This window comes from Camelus ferus, chromosome 12, assembly GCF_009834535.1.
Source record: "Camelus ferus isolate YT-003-E chromosome 12, BCGSAC_Cfer_1.0, whole genome shotgun sequence".
Taxonomy (NCBI): Eukaryota; Metazoa; Chordata; class Mammalia; order Artiodactyla; family Camelidae; genus Camelus; species Camelus ferus.
In genome coordinates this window covers 37,611,826-37,633,395 of record NC_045707.1, presented here as the reverse complement: position 1 = coordinate 37,633,395, position 21,570 = coordinate 37,611,826, and the positions used below count along the sequence as shown (strand labels likewise).

General features: G+C 47.2%; 1 protein-coding gene and 1 long non-coding RNA gene across 4 annotated transcripts in view; one reads left to right on the top strand and one right to left on the bottom strand.

Annotated features, from left to right (window-relative positions):
- Positions 1–249: 249 nt before the first annotated feature.
- RFX4 (regulatory factor X4) overlaps positions 250–21,570 on the top strand; it is a 152,239-nt gene continuing 130,918 nt past the window's right edge. For 2 of the 3 annotated variants that reach the window (XM_032493409.1, XM_006193713.3), the window contains exon 1: positions 3,675–4,120. In XM_032493409.1, coding sequence (XP_032349300.1) covers positions 4,078–4,120 — 43 coding nt within the window. In that variant the 5' untranslated portion in view covers positions 3,675–4,077. Of the gene's footprint in view, positions 1,903–3,674; positions 4,121–21,570 lie in introns of those variants that run through there. The other variant, XM_032493410.1, reaches the window with a different exon arrangement.
- Positions 6,001–21,453, bottom strand: LOC116667680. The gene is made up of 3 exons (XR_004324651.1): positions 21,369–21,453; positions 20,591–20,596; positions 6,001–6,011 (listed from the first exon to the last, which is right to left on the bottom strand). It is a non-coding gene; the product is annotated as an uncharacterized LOC116667680 (long non-coding RNA).

Below are 21,570 nucleotides of genomic sequence, written 5' to 3'. Positions count from 1 at the left end.
GTCCGAAGGGGTACTCTTCCTGCTTTCGGGATCTGAAGGTGATTCTTTATTTGCTTTATTTCTTTCTTTCTTCTTTCTTTCTTTTCGTTCTCTTGCTTCTCTATCTCTCTCTCTCTCTCTCTCTTCTCTCTCTCTCTCTCTCTCTCTCTCCTCTCTTTCTCCTCTCTCCCTTTCTCTCTCTCTTTCTCTTTCTCAGTGACCAACACCTCTAGCAACCAGCCCCCATCTTGGTGTCACACTGTGGCCTCACTGATATCCCCAAAACATAAATGTAGTCCTGTATGCTCAGAAACCTTCCAGGCCAGGATACATTTCTTAGCATGACCCTTCTGATCTGATCCCCACCTACCTCCCAAAGAAGTGGCCTGTTTGTTACTCCTTCCTCCCATTCTAGGTGCAGCCGTGCCAGGGTCCAGCCCCCAAACATACTGCACAACTTCCTCTGTCCATAGCAACCCTCAACCCCCCTGCCTGGTGAATTCAGCTCCTGGCTTAGTCGTCACTTCCTGGAGGAGGCCTGCCTTTACACCACCAGCCTTGTGTCCCCGTTCTTGGTTCCCACAGTACTCACACTTTACCCACTGCCCCCCTGTGCTGTATTTGCTTTGGATTTCAAGCTCCTGAGGATAGGAGCTGGGTCATACATTGTTGTGTCCACAGCATCTGTGTAGGGCAAGAGAACTACACTGAAGCCTAGCTGTCCTCCTGTCTAAAAGTGAGGACAACAGTAATACGTATATGTTAGCTGTATTGTGAGGATTAAATGAGATAATGCGTGGAAAATGCCCATCACAGTGGAAGCACAGTCAGTATGTAGAGAGTAAATGATAGCTATTATTACTGTATAATGTTGTTAGCACTAAATCTGAACAAATGTTTTATTGAAGTTTGAAATACATTCAGGAAAATGCATAAAATCATAGGTGTCCAGAGCTTAATGAATTTTCATAAGTGAATGCCCCCTTGTCAGCAGCCCCCAGATAGCACTATTTTTAAGCTCAAATGTTACCCTCTCAGAGAGGCCCTCCCTGATCTCCCACCCCCTACATAGCACTCATCATCAGACATCCTATATAATCTAATTATATATTTCATATATTATCCATCTCCCCTCACTCCAACATAAGCTGCAGGAGGGCAGGAATTTTTTTTAAATCTAGTTTGATTATGCTGTGTATCAGTAATTGACACATTTTAAACTGACTATACTTCATTTTTAAAAATAGTTTGTTCACTGCTGTATCTTCAATTCCTAGAATAGTGCTGGGCACGTAGTAGATGCGCAATAAAAACTGACTAAGGAATGAATGAATAAGTGCTTATATTAATTTCTTTAAGCTCACGAGTGCTGCGGCACTGTCATGTCCGAGAACTAGTACCCTTCCAGGTTAGACAGCACACAGCAGGGACTGGGTGCACCCAGCCCAGCCTTCACCCTGAACTGTGCAGGGCAGGCTCTTTCTCCTCACTCCTCCCAGGCGAACTTGGCCCACCCCACCCCCACCTCCATTTTGCGTGTGTAATAATTAAAATAAGAATAATAGCAACAACCATAATAATAGCCCCATCTTCCCTCTGGAGACCACCCCCCTCTCCTCCCCACTGCATCCCTCAAGGATTTTCCCTGGACCTGAAGCACTCTGGGTGATGCACTCTCCACTCTGAGAGCATGCTCTCGGATACCACTGGAATGCACCTGGTCAAGCTCCCTGCCAAGTCTTCTACCTCTGGATGGGCCCCCTGCAGCCAGGCTGATGGAGGCTTTTATCATTCACCCATTTCGCTGAGGGAGAAACTGGCTGAGAGAAGTCTTGTCCACTCGGATCTTCTGACTCGGAAGCCCGCCGTCTTTGCCGCCATGCACACCGCAACCACGTGTGGTGATCACCACCGTCTCCTTTGGTAAGTAAAGGTTTTCATCCACCTCTTTCACTTCTCTAACCATCGCGGCCCGGAAGAATATGCTTGGCCCTGCTCTGGGCTCTGGGCAAATGTCTGTGAACAAAGTTTCTGCGGACACAAACTGGTAATGAACCAGGCACCAGCCGGAGCAAGAGGGGCCCCTCTCACAGCGGTCAGGCACAGTCATTCCGAGAAGCTGCAAGAAGAGAGTTGCAAGTAGAACAGTGAATGCTCAGCTCCTTTTACAATTACTATCTCTTTTTGTCTTCCCCCAAACCTTGAGAAGGGACACTTTTGCCTCATTTTACAGACGAGGAAACTGAGGCAAGGAAATAGTAAGGAATTTACGGAGTAGGGATTCGAACCTAGAGCTCTGAAATACGCCGAGCCCGGACTCTGTCCAGCCCGCATGCCGCGCCTCCTCCTTCCTCCCGCACCGTGACCTTAACTCGGCACGTGCTGGCCCCTTGCCCCCCCCCCACACTGTCCCGCTTAGCCCTGCTTGGGGAGAGCGTATTGGGGGGCTTTCGGAGGGACCAGGGAAAGCTGCGTCCCGCTTGAGGTCCCGGCTTAGAGACTCCCGTCTCACGGCGTTAGGGACCCCGGCCGCCCGCCCCGCCCCTTCCGCGGCCGGGCCGGCGCTGCCTCTGTCCATGGTCAAAGCACCCGGGTAATCCGCCTTTCTCTTCCGCCCGCCGAGCCCCATTCATATTCTAATCACAGCGCAGCCGGCCCGCGAACAGCCACTTTATCGGGGCCCGCCGAGACGCAGCCTGCCCCCTCACTTTTACTTCCAGCCCCCCAGCTCCTCGTACTCCCTCCTCCTGCACTTTACACTCAGCCGAGGAGGGGGTCCCTGGGAAAACCGCGTCCCCACTCGGGCTCCGGGGCTTCTCACAAACTTCATGGCTGGCTGGGGGGCGGGAGGAGGGAAGAAGGGACGGAGACAGACAGACTGACAGAGTTACAGGAAGAGGCGGGGGCTGCAGGGGGGTGTCAGAGAGACCAAGGGGGATAGAGACAGAGAGGGGCAGAGTCCTAGGGAGAGACAAAGAGATGAAGGGGCAGGGGCTGGACAGAAACTCAGGCAGCCCAAATCCGAGAAATAGAGGGGGAAGGACAGTGATGAGAGACACGGAGACGGGCGGAGAGGGAGAAACAGGGAAAGGAGGCACGGTGAAGGAGGAAGACAGAGAAAGTTCTGGAGATGAGTCAGCCTCTCACACCCTCGGTGCCAAGCTGCCTTCTCGCCGCCCAGGTTGAGGGGTGGGGTCTTAGGGCTGCAGTTCCCCCCCGCCCCAGCTCTCTTCACTTCTCCACGCGTGTCTGCGGATCCGCGTGGAGGGGAGTCAAGGCTTAACTCCTCCCGCAATCCCAGGGCCCTCACTCAAAATCTAACCCGGGACCAAACTAGGGTGGGGATACAAGAGGAGAGGGAAAGGAGTGGGGCCCACTCGTGGCCGCGTAGATGACTCCTCAGGCTCCTCGGAGTCCCCTGCCCCCTCCCCCGCCCCAAGCCTGCGCCGCGCCTGGCCGGATCGAGGGAAGGGTAGGGAGGGGGGAGGGGGCCACATCTAAGCCAATTTTGATTTCGCCTATAATGAGTGCCGGGAGAAGGCTGGAGAAGGCCTCTGGAACTTTAAATAAGAAAAACGTTGCTAATGCTATAATAGAAGGGGGAAGTCGGAGGGCTGGGATTGCGTCGCTCTGAGCCCCCCTTTTCGGAGGCGGCTTTTCTTATTCAAAACAGGCCCACAATGGGCTTCACAGTGCGCCTCGCCACGGCCCCATCTGACGAGCGGCCATTCATCAGGCCGGCTGGCCTATCAATGACATTGCTCCCATCGGGGCTCCTATAAAATGATGCTTTTTCCCATGAAACATCCGCAAACATTTTGACGGGTTTGGCTTTGCCCGGCTGGATTACTGAGTGTCCCCTTGCTCGCTCGCTCTTTCCCTCTCCCCCTTCTCCGAGCTCTCTCCCTTCTCTCTCTCTCCTCTTTTCTTCTTTCTCTTTTCTTCTCTTTCTTCCTTTTCCTTTCCTCCTTTATCCTTTTGCTCTTGCACTCCCTGCGTCTCTCCTTCTCCCGTCCTTCCTTTCTGGGCAGCTCTAGCACAGGGGATCCCCAAACATCAGGACTTTTGGGGGGCGCCTGTGCTGTCCATGGGAAGAGCATGCATTGTGGGTTACTGGAGGAACCCGACATGGATTCCACAGGTTAGTCCTACTGGTGGGGGTTGGGGGAGACACTGGGAGGGAAAGAAGAGGGAAAACGGGAACTTCAGAAAGAGTTGCAAAAAGTTCAGGAGGGTCAACTTGACAGTGGAACCCCAAGAAATAACGAAGCGTGCAGAAGTTTTCAATCCCATGCGATATGTGATGTGTGGAAGCAGATGCGTGGAAGTGTGTAAGTGTATGATTGTGTGTGTAAATGTGTGTGTGTGTGTGTGTGTGTGTGTGTGCGCGCGCGCGCAGAGGAGCGCGCTTTTGCTTGTCCTGGACACAAAGTTACGTAAAGATTCGCTGGCTCGCGGCGAGCTCGAGGTGCCACTTGCAGAAACCTAGCGAGTCGACCGCCCCCTCCCGGGCCCGGCTCCTCCCCAGGTTTTGGGGCCTCGGAATAGCGGTGCGCTCTGTAGCTGGTGGCTAGGGCCAGGAAGCCGAGCGGAACGCCCCAGAGGCGGGGGAGGGCGAAGGCTTCGCACAGCGCCTGGGAGGTGGGGACCGAGGCTCCGACTGGTGGAGATGCGCAGCTGGAGGGAGTGGCGGCGGCGAACCCGGTGGTCCTGGGGAATCCGCGCCCGGTCGGGAGTGGGAGCCCCGAGCGTCTAAGGCGGGGTGTAGCCTCCCTGTCCCGAAGGGGCACCAGATGATGCGCTTCGCTCGGGACTGTAACTATGCTGGAGGGAGGGCAGAAGGATGTGCAGCGGGTGAGGCCTGGCGTCAGGGTCTGCAAACTACTTGGCATTTGGGGGGCTGTTGGCTCTGGGCGTCAGATTTTGGGGTCGCGGCGGTCGGTAACAACGGAGAAAGCAAGCCAAGGGAATCTCTTACAACGAAAAAGGCCAGCGTCTCGGTTCTTCCTCCAGTAGAGCCTTCGCCACCTCCCACTTCTAGCATCTCTGAAGAGCGACCAAACTTTAAGATCAGAGTTATGGTCCCTATGCCCCTTCCAGGTGGAAGAAATTCTCTGGAAACTCACCTACTCCCCCAGCCGCAGTCTTCCAACCAATGCACTCTTTTACGGGCTCTACTGCAGCCTTGGGGTTTCTTGGGGAGAGGCAGAAACAGAGCAGTGAGCTCAGCCTGGGCCGATATAGCAGCTTGACGCGATGCTTGGGAGGATGCCTAGGAGCATCCGCTGCTGGACTTCGCAGCGCGAAGCAACAAGTGCCTTCCAGCCTCTGTTATCCCCTAACACACGCGCGTCTCTTCCGTGAGCAAATAAACAACACACGATTGTTTCCGCACTTTCACCTCGAAGCAGGCTGGAAACGGATGTGGGGTGGGAGTAGGGGTCATCTAGGCATCGCCCCAGATGGTCTTTCTTCTTCCCTGCAGAAAGATTTCTAGCCCCTCCTGGCTTCTGCTGAGGCCCTGGTGGTCAAGACACGCATCCCCTCTGGCCAAGGGCATCTTCGGTTTTCCGGAGTAGTCGTCTATCTCTGATCCCCAAAATCCGTCTCCATTACGTTCTCCTAAGTGGGTGTGGACCCCCTGGGAGTGGGGAGAGGCTGAGCCCTGCAGTTCTCCTTACTATATGAGATGACAAATGAAGGCAAGAAGAGGTATCGCCTGCCGCGCGCGGGGCGGCGAGTGCGCGGCGGGCCCTGCTGGGGTCCTCTCCGCTGGCGGTAAAGAAGGCGCCCAGAGAGGGAAAAGATCTCCTCCCTCTATACTTCTATGCCAGGTGCATATGCCACTACACACCTCCTGAGCACCCCAACTTTAGAGGTGAATATCCTTGAACAAAATTAAACCCATGTCTGCAATGTTTGCAGCCAAGTATTTGCAAAGGATCCACTTAGGGACCTGGAAGTCTCCTCGCCCCACACCAGCCATGGCCCAGCTGAGGGTTTTAGCCGCTCCCTCAACATGACTGGAGTTTCTCGGTGAGTTTTTGGGAGAGTTGTGGGGCTATGGAAACATTCTATTTTCTGTCCTCTAGCTGGTGGTCGTGGAGACACCTGGTCACTTTTACTTAAATTGTAAATATACCCAACGGATTCTGAAATCTTTTCCCCCAATCCACTCCCCTCCCCTCTTCGAAAATCTGGGATCTCTGGATCGCCATCCTAACAAAAAGTTCTGGGAAACGGCAGAGTGAAGAAATGACACGAGGCGCACAAGATGACATTTCACCAGGGTCTGCAAAATCGACAAGGGAAGTGCGGCTCGGCGCGGTCCGGTCCAGGAGCCTTCCCTCACCTCGCCTGGAGAGAACTTAATCCAATTAGCTTTTCTTTGGAGTTCCCCTTGTTATGTAAAGGCTCTTTCTCCCCGGCTTGCTGAGACCAGCGCTCCTTGGAGAAATTCGATTCTGCTCCTTTTACGGCAGATTGCGCGCGAACCTACAGCAGGACCACGAATATTATTGTTATTATTATTTCAGTCCGAAAGGGCTCGAACAGTCGATTCACAGCAAGTGCTGGGGCGAAGTCGGGAGCATCCAGGGTCGGAAAGGCCGGCGGGCCAGGCCTCCGTCTCCTACTCTTAAAAGGAAAATCCCTGGAAAGTGCCTCGGGCCCGGGAGAACAGTTTTGCAGGGGCCGGAGCTCTAGTGGTGGGCCTGGGGGCCACTTCAGCGTGACCTGCGGAAAAGCGTCCTCTTTGTTCCGCGCACCGAGCGGGTAATATATTCCTTGAGTTTTTCCAAAATACTCAACAAGTGTGGGGCCAAGACAATAACCCCGCTGGCAGATTCCGGGGAGCCGGCGCGCTCCTCTGGGCCCTGGGCTAGCTCGCCGCGGAGCGCTACAAAGCAGACCCCTCTCCGAGAGCCGCGACCCGGCGGAGCTCGCGGAGGTAGCGAAGGCCGCAGGCGCGCGCGTGGGGCCGCCGACGTGGCGTGGGGCCGTAGACGCTCCGTCCTGCCGGTGCGCCGTTTGCAAGTTGCGTCCCTGCCCGCTCGAGCCGCATCCCCGCGGAGCGCAAAAGCCTGCGAGGAGCTCGGTGTGGCCCCCCACCCACCCACGCGGGCCGCCGGCGGCGCCTAGGTGTTTATGGCCTGAGGGTTCAGTCCCGGCTGCCGTGCCCAGACGAGCGTTGCTCAGTTACTCAGGTACCGGGAAGTTCGAGAACGAGGAGGGAATAGTAGGCAGAATTTTAGGCCACGGAGGAGAACTTGTGGAAAGTGGGCCGGGGCCAAGTTAGTCGCCTACGCAACAGAAGGGTTGTTTCTTGTTAAACGGGATGACGCTTTAGACAGAGGCACAGCTGAGGCCGAACTGGAAACTTCTGCCTCTGCTCACTTAGCGCCCCGACCTCCAAACTCCACAGCTGGGGCGTACAAAGTACCCTTAGAGCCGGATTTGAGCCCCCAGGGCCACAACGGCAGGCAGGCACTCTGGTCTAGAGGCTCCCAGCTCAGCACAAGGCTCGACCTGGTTTCGTGGGCCCGCAGGTGGGGACATTCAGTGGCTTTGGCGCGGGGCCGACGGGGCAGAGAATGTCTGGGTGGGAAAGGTCCTGGGCCTCCTCCATCCTCTTCCAGGCGGGTCCAAGTAAAGGAGCCGCTTTCTCCGCCGGCCCGGGGACTCGGACAGCGAGCTCGGGGAGTAAGGAGGGGTCAGGGGCCTGAGCTTTGCCCCCAAGCCCAAATCACACTGTCTCGCCCTCCCTAGACACTGTGTGTGTGGCCGGCTAAGGGGGCATGCCTGCCCGCCTGCCCCACCCTCCCCACCTGCCAAGCGCCGGCGTCTGGGTTTGGCATCAGGGTCAAGTGAGAGCCGCGTGGTCACCAGATCCCCAGGCCCGGCGGCTGCAGCCCTAGCCAGCACCGACGCGGCGCGCAGTCTGGGCCGGGGGAGCCTCGCACGCGACTTGGTGCGGTGGCCCAGGGCAGCACGCTTTCCCACCATGCCTGTAGGACTTGGAGACCCGGAAAAGTTTGCAGAGGCCGCCCGGCGGCTGGGCCCTTAGATTTCCATAGCTGCACCCGCCCCCTCCCCAGCGCGTCGCCATGGAGACTGCTGGAAGTTGGTGGTGGAAAACAGACCCGGCGCAAAGCAAAATATTATGAGTGCAATTGGGGTGACTTCAGGGGGGCAGGGGACTGGAGGGCAGGAGCGGGAGCCAGAGGCAGAGGCCGACAACAAAGGGCCGAGTACGAGGAGAGAGGAGTTTGCACGGGGCCTCCCTGCCGCTGTGTGAGAGCTGGACCATTCTGCTTCCCAGAGGCGCCAAGGTCTCTAATTTCTCTCCAGCAGCTACACCTTTTCTCAGCCCGCCTGCGCGGCCTCTCTCCCACCCCTCCTCCTCGTCCTCCTCCTCCTTCTCCTCCTCCTCCCCCTCCTCCTCCTCTGGGTTCTCTTCCAGCCTCCCTCCCTGTCCCGTCCGGAGGTTAGGCGCCAGCTGGGCAATGAGCCCGCCTCCCCCACGAGGCACAGGCTCACCGACGTGAAATGTTCTGGCTTTTCTTCCCCACGACCCGTGGGTCGCCCAAGATGAATTTCTCACCCCCCTTCTCAAACTGGATCTGAAAGGGTGAGGGGTTAGGATAAGGCGGGAAAGTGAAGAGAAGGAGGTGCCTGATTAGAAATCTTGGGGTGGGGGTAGTGAGGAGGAGAGCCTACGGATTTGTTTTTCTCCTTTGTACAGTGGGGAAAGCTCTGAGTTATAATTCTGACTCTGAACATTACTTGTAATGTTACTTTACGTAAGCCTTCTAGCCTTTCAAGATTAATTTTAATTGCCTGTAAGGTGAAGGGTTAAACAGTTCACAGACTGGGATTCTCTGACAAGTTATAAGTATCCCTCTTTACTGTAGAACCCAGGAGGCGTGGTTACACTATCTGAACTATCTCCACTGCACAGTTAGTGAATCTCTCCCCTAATTATACACTAAAATATTTTTACAGGTCTTTTAGGATTTTAAGAGTCAAGAACCTTGAATAACCACTTTTTAAAGGCTAATAACTGCCTTTCTCAATTACACCTGAGGTGCATTCCTTAAGGCATTCGATTTTATGGGGCTGTGCCCAGTGTCAATTTAGGAAACACTGAAATGCCTCTTGATGATGATGCCATGGTCACAGACTGTCACATATACTGAGGAGGAAAACACAGTGGCCCATGTGATGAGATGTTGCCATCAAAAGAAAACCAGACTTTATCCTCCATTGCTCAAGCTTTTAGAAAGGGCTGAGTCTCTTCTCACACCTGGTGGCTCCTCCTAGTGATTAGTTAAGCAGAGGAGTCCTTCCCTTCTCCCTGAGACTTTGTTCCCTTATCTGTAAATGAATAGGTTGGATGTAAAGATTGCCATGGTCTATCTAAAATGTTGACTCATTTACATTTCTCTGTCTGTGTTTGTGAAATGTGCCTGGTATTTTATTAGTTAATTGCACACTGATCCTCACAGGCGCTCCTCAAGAGAGGCATTATTGTGACCTGCATGGAGCACAGGGCTTCTCTTCCATTTCCAGTGCTGTAACATCATGATTCCAAGTCAAGCTGATAATGTGTGTTTGCCTTGGTGTCTGTGCAAAAAAAAGGCTGAAAAGGTGTAGAATGGTGACATCACAAGTTGAGCCGCTGGACAGTCAGGTGTCTGCTTGCATAGGCCCCTGAGAGCCCAACCGACATGTTCTACAAGTCACTTGGGACACTCTTCAGCTGCCCCTCTAGGGCTCCACAGCTCTGTAGGATGGAAAAGGTGGGAGGAGGAGTCTCTGACATTGCTTTCATCTATTCCACTCTATTTAAGATATCTTTGCAATTTTGTTAAGGTTGGGGGGAGAGAATAACTCAAAGACAGATTTTTGGAGGTATCAGATAAAAGTGCAAAAAAGGTTTGGGTGAATTTATCAGTCTCACTCAGTGAACACCTGTTGGGTGGCAGACCCTGGGGATGAATAAGACCACAGTCCCTGCTGTCAGGGACTTTAAAATGTTTTGATGAGGGAAGCCATGGACATATTGAGAGCAATGTGTGCTACAAGGGACATAAAAATAGAGTCCCCTTGGAGCCTGGAGGAAAAGATGCTGTCTCTTGAGTATCCACCGAGTGGCAGCCCTGTGACAGGCACTTTTCCACACATTGGCCATTTGAGCCTGACTACAATTCTGTGTGGTCCCTTTTTAGGATGAAAGAGGGTCTGAAACTTCCCGGGGACACTACTTGTACATGGCAGAGCTAGATTGGAGGCCAGGCTGAGAAAGCCTGATCCCTCACCCTACCCAGCCCACTTCATCTGGACACTGTTGGAGTGCTAGCCTGGCAGGGCTTGGTGATGACGCTGGTTGTGAGGTGGATTTAAATGCTACTTTTTAATGGGAAAGGGAAATGTATGGATGAGAGTGGAGGATCAGGGAATGTCTTGCCTTTGAGCTCCAGAGAAAACCTCTCTCAACGAGTTATGTGGTTCTAGATTTGAAGAGGATTTTAAATGATGGCAGTGATGGGAGGCAGTGCATCATAATGGTTGAGTATAGGTTTTGGGCAAATTTAAGCTTGCTTCATTCATTCAGGAACACTATGTGTCTTCTGTGCTTTGTGCCCCACATTTTGATAAATGCTGGGCTTAAAAATGCCATCTGTGCTCCTCCGGAGCATAAGTTTTAGATAGACAAACAGGTAAACACAGAAACATCATTTCAGCTAGTGATACGTACTACAAAGAAGAAACATCTGGAGTGATGAAAGTAGTGCGTGGTGTTGGGGAGGTTGCTGCGTTTCACAGGGTGCCTTTCTGCTGCATGTGGCTGTGTGATTGGGCTGGAAGCTCGGTATTGCTGAGCCTTAGTTTTCTTACGGAACTTATAGGATAGTCTGATAGGGCTGCTGTGAGTATGCAACGTGAAAGTGGTAGTAGGTAACATACATTCAGTACTTGCTGTGTGTCTTCACTTTTTTAAGCATTTTAATTTAAATGCATTATATAGGTATTGCTCACAACAACCCAATAAAGAAAGAACTGTTATTATTCACAGTTTAAATGGGGAAACCAACAGACTAAAGACAAAAAAGCAAAGCAAGAAGCTGAAGCATTTGGTGAGTTTCTGAGCTCTAGAAGTTGGGCTGGTGAGACAGATTTTGACTGCACAAAAAGCAAGATCACTCCTTATTGTGTGAACCAAACCTTCCTGAGGCAGAATACAAGTAATAAATGTAGCTTTTTAACTTGTACTTTTAAAGCTAATGTTTGTCAAATGCCTTTCATGTGCCAGGCATGTACTAAGCACTTCAAATATATTATTGGTTGTATTTTAAAATATATGTTAGGAGTACTATTATTATCCATTCCATTTTATGCAGTAGGAAACTGAGGCAGATCAAGGCTGTCCTAGAAGGGGCTGAGTACCCTAACCTGCAGTCATTCACACTCTTAGTCACAAGGCTATACTGTCTTTGTCTTTTGTTTGTTTATTTTAGTGATGGAGAGGGTTGTGGTGGAACGGATGTCCAATAAAGAATATACATCATCTCAGCAATAGCATGCTATTTTCTCCCTGTAAAGAAGTATTTTGAAAGTCATTTACACAGTGGAGACAAAATTTTAAATTATTGTTGGCAAAAATAGGGACATAAAGGGACATATCTTTACTACAGATGTGAAATGTACTGTAGTCTTCTTGGGATTCATTTGAAGTTTAGTTTCAATTCGGTTATCTCTGAGAATGTCTAGCTAGGCTTCATTCATGCTGACATACAGACATACCTCAGCCAGAATGAACTAATGAGACAGAAGCCATTAAACAGTATGATAATATATGTGGCCTTTAGGTAATTTAACAAACCATGTATTACAGCTAAAAGTCATTCACAGATACATGTTGACCTCTGACTTCAGATGGATATTTAAATCCTAGTTTGGTTGCTTGCTAGCTGGGTGACCCAGGGCAAAAGACCTAACTTCTCTAAGCCTCAGCTTCTTTGTGAAAAACATCCACTCCTTACTTTTCAGGGTTCTTAAGAGGATATAATTGGGAGGGGTGGTGAAATAGGGGAGGGGGATTAAGAAATACAAACTCTGGTTATAAATAAGTCACAGAGATGTAATATACAGCATAAAGAATGTAGCCAGTAGTAATGTAGTAACTTTGTGTGGTAACAGATTGTTTTGGGGCTTGTGATGATCATGTAGTAATGTGATTGTCACATCACTGTGTTGTACACTTGAAATTACATAATATTGTATGTCAACTATACTGCAATAAAAGCAAAAAGAGGATATAATAGGACTGTACACGTTAAGCCTAACTCCTAGAAATTGCTCAGTAAGTAGCAGATCTTATTATAATTAAAAATAACTTTCTGATCTTCCTGTGCCAAATCCTAGGTCTCTAGTTGGGAAAAGGGGATAAGAATACAGAAAAAAAATTAGACATTGCAGCATATCTAGATGTTTTTTCTACTATGTAGAAATAGCCTCAGTTCTAACATCAAAGTGAATCATTCTTTTCTAAACCTTTTGGTTTAGACTGAGGGATTCTTCTCATTTTCATTTTCTCTTCCTTTCCCATGAACAAGGTATTTTATGTGCTCCTGTTTGCCATGGTTTCACTCTTGTGTTTTCCAGTTTGTTAAAGGAAGTGGAAATTGAGTCTTTGTGGAGACAACACCTGTTGACTGGGATTTGAATCCTGGAATAGAGTTCCGGGAGCTCTCGGGGAAGACATATGTTACACACCTCAGATGGAGGCCCCTGCACAACTCCTGATGCCTTCCCAGTTCTGGGATGTGATGGCCCACATTCTTCATCCACCATCACCCCCACCTTATACTTGTAGGCATCACTGTTTTAAAGACTCAACCACTTAATATTTGATTTTCAAGAAGTAGAAAGTTCAGTTTCAAGTGAGCCTTTCTCTAAGACTCATTTTAGCAGGAAACTCATTTAGTTCTTTTGCCTTTCTTGCAAATTTTTCTAATGTGAGGAGAAAATGTCCATTTGTTATGTTTCTATCTTTATAACTTGATTTTATCTCCATTGTGGCTTTTGAGTTTTGAAATATTAACAGCTTTCTTTAAGAAAGAGAGATCATAAAAAGCAGAAAAGAATGATATTCAACCACTATGTTTTCAGTAGAATATGATCCGCATTTAGGGAACTGGAACTGGATTGACCTGTGCTAGTAGATATGTGGTTTCTGTTGTCCAATCTGATCCTTAGGGCAGAATTTCTTAAAGAAAAAAGTATATATAGTATAGTTTCCATTTTTGTGATTGGTTAATCCTTAGTAAAATGTAAAGCGTGATCTGCCTCTGAGCAATCAATAATTATTAGTAGACCAGGTGAACCTGGACATGTTGGGTTTGTATTGTTGTGATTGTTTTGCTTTAATTTAATGGGGTAGTAAGAAAGCCTTTGAAAAAGCTGCAACCCAGTGAAGGTTAGTTAGGGCTTAGTGTCCTGCGTGTTTTCTGACTACCAATTATGCTAAAGGTCAGCATTGTTTAGATCAGCCTAAGTGAGATTGATGAATATAGCAGATTTTTATTTAATTGGAAAGGAGAATTACTGCTTTATAAGCATCAGTCCCCTGAATCCATCATGTTGGAGAAAATGCACTATCAAGTACAAGCGAGCTACTCCTGAACTAGATTTTGGAGTATCAGTTGAATAATCTAAAGAGTGATTAGTGATTGTTAATTATACCTCCAGCAACTAATTTTTGAGGCACAGATGCATTTCATGAAGAAACTTACGTCAACACATTTGTTTTGAATCTTGTGACTGCCCTAAAATCATTTCAAGCTAATATTAGTCTTTTAAAGAAGGATGTGTTTCTTTGAATGTTGAAGTTGTAGAATTCATAATTTAAAAAAAATAAACATGAGTGATTTTTTTTTTGAGTGCCACATCATCTTTTTCTGAACGATTAGTCTAAATTTGGGCTGTTCCTACATGTAATGTATTTATAATTTGTGTACTGATTCTGTATGCTGATGAGGTAGGTCAGATTCCTATTGAACTTATTAGGGTTTTATAAGGTTCCAGACTTGGGCCCATGGCATAAACTCAAACCTATTTACGATGGAATCAATTGATTAAACATTTTGCTATGTTTTCTCTATGCTATTCAGTTCCACTGCTGATAATAAATCAAGAGTGGGGGAAGAATTAGGATACCTCTGTAAGTTCTTTGTTCTACCAAAAAGAAAATCAACTAATTTTGTATCATCCTTTCATGATGACTAAAAAAGCTAAAATGTCTATTTCTGGGAGTTTTATTTCCTTTACTTGATGACTCCTTTTACAAAGGCAAAATAGTTTCTACATAAAGCATTATTAGGTATCGTAAAAATAAATAACATTGGCTGAGAAAGCCCTGGGAGTTTACAAGGAAGAAAGATTCCAGAGGGCTAGAGTTAAAACATTAGAACTTTTAAGCATTGGAAAGAAGATTTCTAAAGCGTTGAGCTGTTGTGAGAGGGCTTTTGGTCTCCACGAACTTTTATTTTCAACTCAGTGGGCAGAGTTTCTGAGGTTGCTGTGGTTTGGATAGGGGACCTTTTCAGAAATGCCAGGCTTTTAGGGAAAAAACACAGCTTTCTTCTAATCAAGGATCCGTTTTAAAGTTTGAAAACTTTGCTGTGATTAGAAGAATGAATTATTTCTCTGCTTCGTTGGGGTTTCCTCCGGGTGCCCAGGCTGCAGGGCATTCTCGCCTGGACTACCTCCGCAGGGCACTGCTGAGGAGGTGCTGGGAGCGAGGACAGCTGCCCGCCCAGAGCCAGTCCCACCTGCACCAGGGCACCAGGCATGAGCCTCACACGGAAGCTGGCTAAGCCCAGAGCACAGCTGGGTCAGCGCACAGGGCAGAGGGGTCCAGAGGATCCAGGAGATGAGGAACCTTAAAAAAGGATTCTCTGTGGGCCTGTGTTTTATTCAGAGTTCTTGGTATTGAGAGATATTAAAGAAGAAGAAAGAAAGAAAAAAAACTACCAAAGCCATATGATTGTAGACGGTACCTGGAGACTATATATTGATACACAGACCATTTTTGAGAAGGAAAGAATGAAGGAAAGGGGAACGAAGAGAGAAAAGGAAGGAGGGAGAGGAGGGAGGGTAGGAGAGAAGGAGAAAACTACACTGAAATCATTTTGGTAATTGAGGGCAGGCTGACTTAATGAGTTGTTTTCAAAATTATTAGTTACTTTTTAAATAAAGTGACTCCCTTTTTGAAATTGGGCAGCAGATTAATAACATTTATAATCTTTTCCATGCACTGTGCTAAATGCTTATGCATGTTAATGCATTTAATTCTCATACTCAACCTGTGATATTATTTTCCCCATTTTAAACGTGAGGAAACTGATTAAGAGGGCCTAGCTAACATGTCCAGGCCAAATGGCTAGTGTCACATGAGAATGTAAACACAGATTATTCTGATTTCAGAGCCAAGCTACCTCTTTGCCTCCTAAAACCTTGAGCTAGAAGGAAGACCTTAGAGATGTCTGTTCTAGCTCACCCCTCTGCTTCATGAAGCAGTTCAGGTCACACACTGCGGTTTTCTGGAGCACACTGTCACGGGTGTCAGTGGCTTCTGGCTGCCAGGGGCACCTCGATGTGACTTTGGCAGCAGGCTGCCTACTGAGGACAACCCCAAGTGCTCCTTCCCGCGGGGGCGCCTTTGTGCCATGTGTTTCTTTCATCTCAAATCATTCTCAGACCTCCTGAGTTCAGCCTGGCACCACCGCTAGGGAGGTACCTGCTGCCCGCCAGTTACTCTGGCAAACTTGACATCCTACACTTTATCAGAGGCTTCATATCCATTTATTTACAGACATGATTTTCCTTATAGTAGGTTCAGCACAAAACCTTGGGTGTTAAAATAACAGCACCTTTCCTTACATAGCATGTTACAGTTTGTTTTGTGTCTTTTTTTTATTTAACATTTTTTATTGATTTATAATCATTTTACAATGTTGTGTCAAGTTCCAGTGTTCAGCACAATTTTTCAGTCATTCTTGGACATATACACATTCATTGTCACATTTTTTTCTCTGTGAGTTATCGTAACATTTTGTGTATATTTCCCTGTGCTATACAGTGTAATCTTGTTTATCTGTTCTACAATTTTGAAACCCCAGTCTATCCCTTCCCACCCTCCACCCCCCTGGTAACCACAAGTCTGTATTCTCTGTCCGTGAGTCTATTTCTGTCCTGTATTTACGCTTTGTTTTTGTTTGTTTGTTTTTGTTTTTGTTTTTTAGATTCCACATACGAGCGATCTCATATGGTATTTTTCTTTCTCTTTCTGGCTTACTTCACTTAGAATGACATTCTCCAGGAGCATCCATGTTGCTGCAAATGCCATTATGTTGTCGGTTTTTATGGCTGAGTAGTATTCCATTGTATAAATATACCACATCTTCTTTATCCAGTCACCTGTTGATGGACATTTAGGCTGTTTCCATGTGTTACAGTTTGTAATCAACTGATACAATCATTAATAGTGGGGAGTCTGCAATCACTTATGATACAGTCATTAACAGCTTTGGCTCTGGAATCCCACAGGCTTAGTGAGAATCAGCTTTGCCATGGGCTAGATGTATGAACTCATCAAGTTACATGACTTCTCTGAGCCTCAGTTTGTCAGTAAAGTGGGTCCATGCATAGTACCTACCTCATAGGGTATTATGAGGATTAAATGAACTAATGCACGTAAAGAGGTCTGCACAGGGTCTTGGCACATTGTAAAAGCTCAGTGAATGGAAGGCTCTGCAGCACTCGCTGCTTGTGTTCCTCTAGTGGCTTCCAAGACCCACCTCCTCCCTGTACCACCCTTTTTCCCCTCCCTCTCTCAAGGACTACATAGGAGAAGAAAACAAAATTTTATACAACACTTCCACTTCAGTCTTTTCAATACACGACCTCGTAAACATTTGATCTAGGCAGGCTCACTGCCATCTCACACTTAGTAAGACTGCTCCTCAGTGAGATTCAGTCACACGCATTGGTTCACACAGCGAGAGTATCCAAGCTGAGGTCATTGTGGCCTCGAAGCTAATCCTGCTTTCTTTCTACCAGGCCGTCTCTAGATGGTGGTCCACATTCTGCATGGAGTTCTGTCTTTGCCTTGTGATGCACTTACCCACTTGGGCCTAACGTACACACACTTCCCACCCGTGCATGTTTCTCAGATCTCCACCTATGTCGTTACTGTTAGTGCTTGGCCTAGCGCGCAGCATCTGCTCGAGTGTCTCACACAAGTCAGTGCTTAATAAGTATTTACTTAAGGTGTAAATCAATCCCTCCTTCATAGTGTGAGGAATACTGCATAGTACCTACCTCATAGGGTATTATAAGGATTAAATAAACTAATGCACATAAAGAGGTCTGCACAGGGCCTTGGCACATTATAAAAGCTCAGTGAACGGAAGGCTCTGCTGCACTCGCTGCTTGTGTTCCCCTAGTGGCTTCCAAGACCCACCTCCTCCCTGTACCACCCTACCACCCAAAATCAGTCTTTGCTTGATTTTGAGGAAGCCTGGCTCAAGGCTCCATGCAAGCAAGTACTTGGTAGATTAACTGTAGATGAACTGATATTCTTGGGCCCCTACGAGGTGCCAGGCATGGTGCTGGTGCTTCATTTGTTCATTTCTTTCCCTCCTTCCTCTCTGTCCTTCCTCCTCTTCTCATTGATCTGCTCTTCTGTGCCAAGCACTGTCCTAAGTGGGGGAAATAGTGGGTGAATAAGGTACCATCATCTCTTAAGGAGCTTATATTATTTCTTCTAATCCTCATAGTTACTTCATAGGGGAGCTTTTTTTTTTTTTTTTTTAAATATAGGAAGGAAATTGAGGCCCATGGGATTAAGTAATTTACCCAGGGTTACAGAGTTTATTTAGTCCCTTGTAAGGGGAACATTAAAATGAGTGTCTCCTGGCTTCCAAGGCCATGTACCAGGAGATCCAAGAATCAAACAGAGTGATAGGAAGGGAGTAAAGAGTGATGCCTGGGAGGTGAGCATGATATAAACATTCTAACAGCTTAGACTTACTTAGTGCTTATCATGTAAATACTCTCTGCACCTTACTAATTCTCATACAAACTCCAAGAGGTGCTGTTATTACCACTCCTAATTTGAAGGTTAAAACAAAACAAGACAAAACAAAAACTGAGGCTCAAGGAGCTTGAGTTGCTCACCCAAAGTTATACAGCAGGAAAGTCAGGCTTGAATCTGGTAGCTAAGTTCCATGGTCTGTGTCCTTAACTACTACACTGTTACTAAACCAAAAAAGTGCCTCAGTCACAAACAGGTGCTTGGGACTTGTAGTGGTTCCATGTATCTGGAGCTTGCTCTGTGCCGGGCACCGTGCTGTAAGTGCTTTCCATGTGTTTGTTTGCTGAAATCTCACACCACTAAAATGACGTAGGCAGATTATTATTACCCACGTCTCACATAAGGGGACACTGAAGTTTAGAGAATTTGCCAAAAGTCATTCAACTAGTAAGTACTTAGGCTGGAATTCAGACCATTGGTTTGTAGCCAGTTCCTAAGCCCACGTGCTTACTTCTTCTCCGAGGTGATTCTCAGGAAATGATTCAAAAGAAAGAAAGAAACCAAGTCGTATGCACCAAGTTGTATAATATTAAAGCATTATATAATTAGGAATGTTAGCTCAGTAGAACACTGGCCATGTATTGAACAATGATGAACATGAGGACCGTAGCAACGGGAAAAATCCACATGATAGAATGTTAGGAGGAAAAGGGATAGAAATTATATGTTCTCTGGGATTATAGTTCACATGTGGGCACATACGGACATGAGGCTGGGGAGCAATGCAGAAAAAAGACCAGCTGTTCGCAGGTTAGAAGGGTGGGGTTGTGGGTCAATATGCTTCTCTTTTCAGTATTAAAAATATTCCTGGGTAATTTGATAGGGATTGCATTAAATCTGTAGATTGCCTTGGGCAGTGTGACCATTTTAACAATATTGATTCTTCCAATCCAGGAGCGTGGGATATCTTTCCATTTTTTTAAGTCTTTACTTTCCTTTATCAATGGTTTATAGTTTTCCATGTATAAGTCTTAAAATATAATTTCTTTGATAGATTAACACAGGAAAGAAAAGAGTGCTTTGCCTAAGAGAATATTTTGGTGATTTATCTTGAAAGTTTAGGCTAGTTTGGAGTCTCTTGGTGGCCAGCAGTGCCTGACTCCTGAGGTTTTGGAAGGAATCCACATCCCCTAACAGAAAGTGTGAGAAGAAATGCAGAAGAGGTAAAAAACAAACAAAAACCTAGAAAAGGCAGTGATGTCAAGAATTGAATAATATCAGATGCTGTGTGCAGCAAGTAGCCTTGGCTCCAGTAACATTTTTCAGATTTTTCTATGGTTTAATAATACTGTAATGATAGCAATAGGAACAAAGGAAAAGTCTGCTGGCATTAGGTAGAAGTAGGCATGTTCCCCCCAAAAAGTGAAGGGGAAATGAGATTTTTACAACCTGGTTATGCAATTTTGCATGTTAACTCTGGTGTTCTCAGGGATGTTTTCGGAGCATAGATCTGCCTTTACATTGAAGTTATCCTCGACAGGAGATGGCACTGAACACCCTAGATTTAATTTCCTCTAGTGTCTGGAGACGGTTGGTGATCTTTGAGCTATGGGCAGTGGTGTACCCTCAGGATTCCCTGCTTACTTCTTGTATATTGCAAATAATGAGACCCTAATCTCTTTGCCCACTGTATAGTTTTCTTTATTGAGTTTGCTTAAAGTGAGAAGGGGCAGTAACATTATTGAGCACATATTGTGTTTGGTATTATGTTAGACACAACTTAGTACTCACAATGGGACTGGAAAGCATGTGTAGTTATGGGTATTATAGCACAAGTTAACGGTTAGGTTAGAGTCAGATTCAAATTCTAGCTCAGCTGGTTCCTGGCTTTGTGATCTTGGGCAAGTCACTGCTGTGATGATGATGTTGGTGAGGATAACGGTGCTTGCACTGGGAGGCCACAGTCCAGAAGATGTCATTAGTGTCACCTTGGACTCACTTGTATCATGCTGTGATTGAGACCCCAGCTGATGAGGAAGAGGCATGGGGACACTGGTCACGTGGATTGGCTAGAGGAGTGAATATAGTTAGCTAGAAAGAGAACAGAGTTCTTATCTTTTATCATTATGCTCATCAGTTCTAGTTCAAGTCTCTAAGACTTAGACTCTTTTGTGGCCTTCTACCGAGGGGGACATTAAGTCTTAGTTTGCCTGGGACAGTCCTGATTTATACAAGTGGTCCTGGTAAAATTACTACTAACGCTGCTTTTCAGTCTCAGAAGCGTCCAGGTTTAGATGATAAGTGATATGTCTCCTGCTTCTCTTTCCCTCCCCTCTGCAATTATGTTTAGCAGCACCACATGGAGCTGCCCATAGAACGGATTTGCTTATGCCACACTCTACTCAAAAACTTTTAGAGGCTTCTATCCATCTCTTGAATAGAAACCATACTTCTTAACCCAGCTCTGAGTAAAAGGCAAGTCTTATGTGTGCATGCCCCATAGCATATTACAGAGTGCTAGTCAAACAGGATAGTCTCAATAAACACATGTTGATGATTCATGAATGAATGTGTGCATTTGCACTCAGGCTGCTTGTCAGTTTCTTGAATGTGTCATTCTTCTGCCAGCTTCAGGACCTTTGCACATGCTGTTCCTTCTGCAACGAATACTCCTCCCTCCCTCTTTACCTGGGGTAGTAACATGTGCCTTGTTACTCTTTAGCTGCCAGCTTAATGCTACTTCCTCTGAGAAGCTTCCCTGATTCTCACAGGTCAGACTTCCCTTTTTTTCTTCTCTCCCCTTGCTTTCTTGGTATTTACATCTCTATCTGTGTGATTTTTGAATAGCTGACTCCTGCACTAAACTCTAACCTTCCATGAAGACAAACTGTCTTATTCATGGATGTGTCCCTACTGTATAGCTCAGTGCCTGTACTCCACAAATAGTTGCTAAGCAAACAGTGGGATAAATGAGTGTAAATCCCCTTGTAGGCTAGCCTTTCTGGCCAGTGTGCAGTTCATGTCACCTATTTAAAGCTCTCCAGTAGCTTCTTAGCTCACTGGGAATAGATGTGAAGTTCTTACAATGGGCAGCAAGTCCCTACAAACTTTGGGCCCTTCCTAACTTTCTGACCTCATCTCCTACTGCCCTCCCCCTTCCTCCCTCCTCCACTGCACTGGTTTCCTGGCTCTTCCTCACTCACTCCAAGCCAGCTCCCACCTTGGGCTTTTGCACTTGCTTCAACATCACCTCCTCTGAGAGGCCTTCAGTGTCACTGCCACTTAAAACAGCACTTCCGTCTCTCTATCCCATTCTGTGGTTTCATTTTCTTCATAACATTCTTGGACTCTAAGTCACCTTGCTTATTTGTTTTTACCTCCACCACAGCATACAAGCTCCCTGAGAGCAGGGACCTTGCCTCCCATGTTCATCCCTAGAGACTTAGCCTGGCAAACAGTCAGTGCTAGATCAGTATTTGGTGGGCGAGAGA